We start from the raw sequence: 6,537 nt of genomic DNA on the forward strand, positions 1-6,537 counted from the left end.
GTTACGTTTTACTTTCATAACGGTGTGAGTGCCTATGTTCTGATCATTTTGGCCTTAATGAGAGACCAGAGCGGCCAGAGACTATACCTGGAAATTAAATAATTATAAGTCCACACCGTGAGCTGTACTATATGATTTTAGAACACCAAAAATTTAAGTGCATATTTATTACTTGCTCTCTTAATTCTCACTTGAGGACAGCTGCTTGGCAATAGAATCATTAAAATAATTTAAAGATTCTAAAGTACCGAAAAATCACCACTTAGAGACTTACAGTAATTTATAAGTTTGCCTCTTTTCGTCCCGAAAAATTGGGGGAGCTGAAAAAGGAATGAACTAAGTTTACTAATATATGGAATATAACTTCACGGAAAAGTTCATTTATGAATAAGTACTTGCGTGGGAGTTTTTAAATAACTGAGTGCTGCGAATTAATCATTATAGAACAAACATTCGACGAGTCGAATCTAATAGATTGTTCATTCACGAAACGAACAACGATTCACAATTCCTTTTTTTAATGGAAATTTAATTACTTGCTTGAAAGTTAAATCTTTTATAAAAATTACTTTTTTTCGTTGAAGCTTCATAATTTTAATTAAACCATCCAATTTTGTGTAACAAACAAAACCAAAAAATGGAAATACTGATCAAGCATTCATACGTGACAAATTAATTCAGGATTGTAAAGAAGATAAGGCTACTTTTTTCATATAACTGCTACCCCTGAAAATCATTTTAAACAAATAGCGGTAAATATTGTAAGTCATAAGTTTGAGTAAACAAAAGAAGAAGCAGTAAAAATTAGACAAAAATTATTTATTTTAGTTGAAAAGGTATTCTTCTTTGGCGTCAAGAAATCGTCTTACGGGGTCGCGTTGACTCTGGTCGCTTATAACTCGAGGAACCTAATCATAATTATGGGAATTTTAGAGCTCTTCTTCGTTATCGTATCAAAAGTGGCGATGTACAGTTAAGTGAACACATTACGCTTTTGGAAAACAATGCGATGTATACTAGTCTGCAGATTAAAAATGACATTATTCAACTATGAATTATTGAATGAAATTATTGAACTATTTATTATTCAAGATAAAATTATAAAACGCATTAGGAAAGCAAGATGCCATGTCGTTTTAGCAGATGAATCTCTTGATATTAATGGGACTAAACAGTCTTCTTTGTGCGCTATGTGCGTTAACGAAGATTTGATGGTGTTGCGCAAATATTTTCTCATTTTTGTGCTTGTGACGGATTTTACTGGTGAAAGGTTGGCCAAAACTTTAAAAGAAACTCTTAAATCCCTCGGTTTAGATTTGAATATCGTGCGAGGGCAGGAATATGATGGTGCAGCGGCGATAAGTAGTGAATTTAAAGATATTCAGGCATTAATTAATCCCGAGTATCCATTGGCTTTGTACACTCAATGTGCCAGTCATTGCTTGAATTTAACTTTAAACGATGGGTCTAGTCTAACGTTCGTATGCAATGATTTAGATTCGCTAAAAGAAACTTGTACTTATTTCTGAAATTCGAATCTGCGATGCGAGATTTTTAAAAACAAATTAAAACTGCATCATATTACGCAAACGTCCAACCGAATATATCAACCAACAACTCAAACCAAGTAACGTAAAGCGAGGTCCAATTACTAAGTTCAAAAGATTCAAAAGCTGGCCGAGAAACCATAGTGTCGGGTTCAATTAAATATTGTAATACACGTTGGACAGAGCGACACGATAAAGTAAATTTCTTTGCGTACTATTTTATTCCAATTGTAAAGGCTTTAAAAGTTATAACCCAGGAAGGAAAAGATTGCAATAATAAAGGAAGTTGCTTGCATAGTAGGTTGTGTACTTTTCTATTTATAATTTTTTTGCAAGTCTCATAAAAAGCTTTGAGCCTAACTCACACTTTGTCTGTCTACTTGAAAAGTACATTCGTCGATTTAAGTAATGCAATGAGTCATGTAGAATTCGTTCTCGGAAAGTTTCAAGAATTAAGAAACAATGCTGATAAAGAATTCAAAAAATTATTTTTAAAAGTTTCAGATATCGGCTCAGAACTAGAAATTACTCCATCTCTCTCGAATCGCTGCGGAACGCAACGGCATAGAGAAAACTACTCATCACAAACACCTAAAAAGTAGTACAGAAGAGTGTTGTTTATACCATATTTAGAGGAAATAATACAATCTCTAAGCAAGCAAGTGGGAAATATGGGTTTACAAATGGAAAACCCAAAGCGCTGAATTGCCCAAATATGATATCGAAACTTTAAGATATTGTGATAAAAAGTTTGTCCTAAATATTTATATTCTGCTGAAATTATTGGCAATTCTGGCTGTTACTACAGTCTCCATCGAAAGAAGCTTTTCCACCATGAAAATACTAAAAACGTATCATCGCAAAAGTACCTGTGAAGAGCAATTAAATAGATTAGCATTAATGACTGCCCACTGTGATATGCAAATAGAAGCACAGAGCATAATAGATATGTTCGCAAATAAAACGCGCAGAATTAACTTTTAAGATGCAAGGCTGTTACAGCTAATGTATATAATTATTTATATAATATCCTGCAATATATTGTTAAATATAAATAGATATTTCTATCGTAGATACAAGACACACCAATCATTTATATGTTTATGTATATAATATCCTGAAATATAGTGTTAAATGCAGATAACTATTTTATTATTCAATTGCCCTTTTCCCCTACTCTTTCTCTATACTTTAACCTGAAGCCCCCCCCCCCCCCCACTTGAAAAAATCCTGACAACGCCGCTGGTCGCTATTGCTCAAAAATCATCAGACCGGTAGAAATGTTAAGCAATTCATTCACATAAACAAATGTTTAACTGTAATAAATGAGGAAAGTGACGAAGATTAAATTCTCAATAAATGCAAAACTAAATCAGATAAATACATGAAACTTCACAAAAAATGGTTAATGATAGTAAATATCCACGTGGTTTACACTCGCATATTCAGGTGTCAATTCTCGAAAATACATATAGACTTACACGCGAATTATTCACGTGCATTTTATTGGGAAAAAATTTTCTTTCTAACTTCTCTCAAATGTCATTTTGCACATGACAATACAAATGCATTTCCACGTGCAAAATATGTTGGCCAAATTTATCCCAAGTTATATTTTACACGTAAAACATATTGGCTGGATGAATTTTACACGTGGATTTCCACGTGCAAAATGCATTGCCCAAATATATACCAAGTATCATTTTACACGTGGATTCCCTCGCGAAAAATATATTTGCCGGTTTCCTTCAATGTGTCATTTAATACAAGGATTTTCACGCGAATTTATACGTGAAAAATATAGTGGCCATATTAGTCCCAAGTATCATTTTATACGTGGATTTACACGTGAAAAAAATATGAGTCGGATTTCTTTGAAGCAGAGATCGGAACCCCTAATTTTTTAAGGTTCCAGGGACCTCAGTGGTCCAGCAATGGTTCGGTCCGGTCCGAATCCGAACCCGAAAAAACTTAAAGGGTACGGGTCCCGACCCGGACCCTTGCGAATTGAAAAGTTTCGGTTCCGGACTCGGACACTTTGGATTTTAAAGGGTACGGGTCTGGACCCGAACCCTTTCGAATGTAAAAGAGTCGGGTCCGGACCCGAATCCTTAAGATATTGAAGGGTAGGGGCCCGGGCCCAGACACTTAAGAATTTAAAAGTTTCAAGTCCGGACCCGAAATCTTGAAAATTTAAAGGGTACAGGTCCGGACCAGTACTTCACTTATGGATGTGCAGTAAAGTTAGGGGGCATTTATGTAGGCACAGTAGTATTGTATAGCACATATGGTGCACAGTAAAATTATATGCCACTTACATATGCGTAATAAAGTTATGTGGCACTTATGGCTGCGCAAATCTGCTCGGGGTACGTGAAGATACACAACAGAGGTCTATATCACTTACATCTGCGCAGTGGAGAGTTGCAAACGATTTATGGATGCGCAATAGACTCTCATGGTACTTGTATGGGCGCAATTAATTTACGTGACACGTATATCTGTGAAGTAGAGTTTGTAGAGTTGTTTGTTTGCTAAACTCCTGTCTACATGAATTTAGATATCCAGTTGAAAGTATAGATATTTATGTAAGCTACAAAGCCGATATGGCGGCATTTTTGAAAGTCGAAAAACGGTCGAAACCTTTAGATAATTATTTATTTCAAAAAGTCATCGGATTAAAAAAATAAAACAAAATCCAGTGCATTTTCAAAATAATTAATTTTTTATTTACAAAAAACTCGTACTTTCGGTACTTCTACTACTCAGCTGTAGGTTCCGTACAAATACTGCGCAGTTTTAAGTTTGTAGGACTCTAAAACGCAGTTGTAAGTGCCATTAAACTCTACTACGCATCCATTAGTGTTATTACATAGTAACTCTGCTGTGTATGTAGAAGTGCCATATAGCTCGACCATATTTGCCATCGACCTTTACTGTACAGACATATGTGTCGCGAAACTATATTAAGAATCCACAAATGCCATTAGCTTTCTACTCAGCAAAATCATATGCAGTCACTCTTATGTGCGTTTCCAAGTGCTTCGGTATTCAAGTGTACAGGCATACGCACCTTCTAACACTTTCGCACATACTCATGTGCAATATCACTATTCTGCGCATCTTAAAATACATTGGTTCTCTATTGCGCAGCCATAGGAGCTTTATAAAATATAATGCACATAATTATGTCCCCCCTAAAAGCACGGACCATTCCAGGAATGTGTAAATTGAGCGCCGCTTGAATGAGCGTTGCAAATAAAAAGTAATGTTGTTATTATTGATAAATATCGCGTAAACCATGAATAATAGGTCAAAATTGATGTTAGTTCATAGTACGGATATCGTATTATAGTGCAGTACATGCGGTATTTAAAAATGACATCTATTTTTATCTGTCGCTTACGATTTACGAGATAATTGTTGTTAAAAATAGCAATAAGGGAAAGTTCCCCTTAAGTCCCAGTGGAACGTTCCTGGAGCGTCCTAAGCGGCGGATATTTTACATGTTCCGGGGGGTTCCCATGAAACGTTCTGTGCTATTAGGGCCTCCTTTTCTCAAATCGCATAAAAATGTCTCAAACATGATTGGATACTTTAAAATGTAGGGCTTCCGATTCCTGCCTTTCAGTGTGCTCAACATTAACGGTTACTTACTTTTAGAATTCTTCTAGTCTTTGGCGTTTGTGCCCTTTTGGTGTTCTAAATGTTGAACCTAATTCAGCGGAACGTTCCGGCAACGGATCCAGAATCAAGATACATGATCAAGTTCCTGGTCGGGACGGTTTCAATACGGAACATTCCTAGACCGTAACGAAACCGAAGCATATCTCCACCGGTTCCGAACCACACTATATTTGTACACTTTACTGTAGATTTACACGAGAAATGCAATTTGAAATTACTTCAGTATTTCTTTATGAATTAATTAATTGATAAATTTCTTCAATAGGATTATGGGTTCAGAATAGAAAAAGTTAGAAAGTTGCCATACAATTTGAAAAATTTGTTGACCTGGTCCTTTTTTTAACTTTCATAACTTTTGTTCTTTTAATTTTATTAACGTATATATCTTTTAAATTATTCGTAATTTATTTATTCTTTTACTTTTTAATTTATTATTCATAGATCTTTGAAAAATAAAGGTTTGAACTAAATTTCCGTAAAAACCCACTTTTTACTTTCTTTAACTTTTTTACGGGTAACTTACAAACCTCCAAAAGCTCTGCAAATATCAAAATGGAATCTCCCTTAGATTTCGAGAAATAAGTAAGAACGTACGCCGCGGAATGGTGTATTCTAAGACTCAAAAATCCCCTCCCCCTTTATAACTTTCATGAAAATCTGCCAAATTAATTATATATTTCTAACGTTTGAGTAAACTTTTGGAATTTTTCAAATTTGTTATTTTCAAAATTTGAGTCAAACTTGAGAATTGTTTATTTTTGAACCCAAATTTGTGTTTCTCTTTATTCTTTCTCATTTGGTCGTCCACTAATTTGTAAATTTTGTAAATGTAATGCCTTTTAGGTTTTTAGGAACCTTTTAGTTTGGACCCTTTAAATTTCTAAGGCTTCGGGTGCGGATCTGAACCTTTTAAATTCTTAAAGGTCAGGACCGGGACCCTTAAGGAACATTTTAATGCTGGGTCCAGCCTAAAAGGTTCCCAGCATTACATTTAAAAAAGTTACAAATTTGTGTACGACCAAATGAGAGAGAATGAAGAGAAACACAAATTGTTGAAAATTTTGAAAAATTGTCTTCATTTGGTAGATTTCTATTAAAGTCAGTACGAGGAAGGTTTCGAGTCATAGAACAAAAATTTCGGGTCAAAATTAAAAAATTGCAAACATAAAAATAAAAAATTCTAAATCAAAAATTAGACTCTAAGTTTGAAAATTTTGAAAATTTTTATTAATTTGGTAGATTCTCATAGAGTCAGTACGAGGACGTTTTCGAGTCACAGAACAATAATTTGCGGTTGAAATTC

At 34.6% G+C, this 6,537-nt stretch overlaps 1 protein-coding gene across 1 annotated transcript in view; it reads left to right on the forward strand.

Annotated features, from left to right (window-relative positions):
• The window catches only part of LOC117179664 (golgin subfamily A member 2), a 167,512-nt gene extending 164,828 nt beyond the window's left edge, over window positions 1-2,684 (forward strand). The window contains exon 13 of the mRNA XM_033371679.1: window positions 2,046-2,684. Coding sequence (XP_033227570.1) covers window positions 2,046-2,149 — 104 coding nt within the window. The 3' untranslated portion in view covers window positions 2,150-2,684. The remainder of the gene's footprint in view (window positions 1-2,045) is intronic.
• Window positions 2,685-6,537: the final 3,853 nt, after the last annotated feature.

Source organism: Belonocnema kinseyi, chromosome 9 (assembly GCF_010883055.1).
Source record: "Belonocnema kinseyi isolate 2016_QV_RU_SX_M_011 chromosome 9, B_treatae_v1, whole genome shotgun sequence".
Lineage (NCBI taxonomy): Eukaryota > Metazoa > Arthropoda > Insecta > Hymenoptera > Cynipidae > Belonocnema > Belonocnema kinseyi.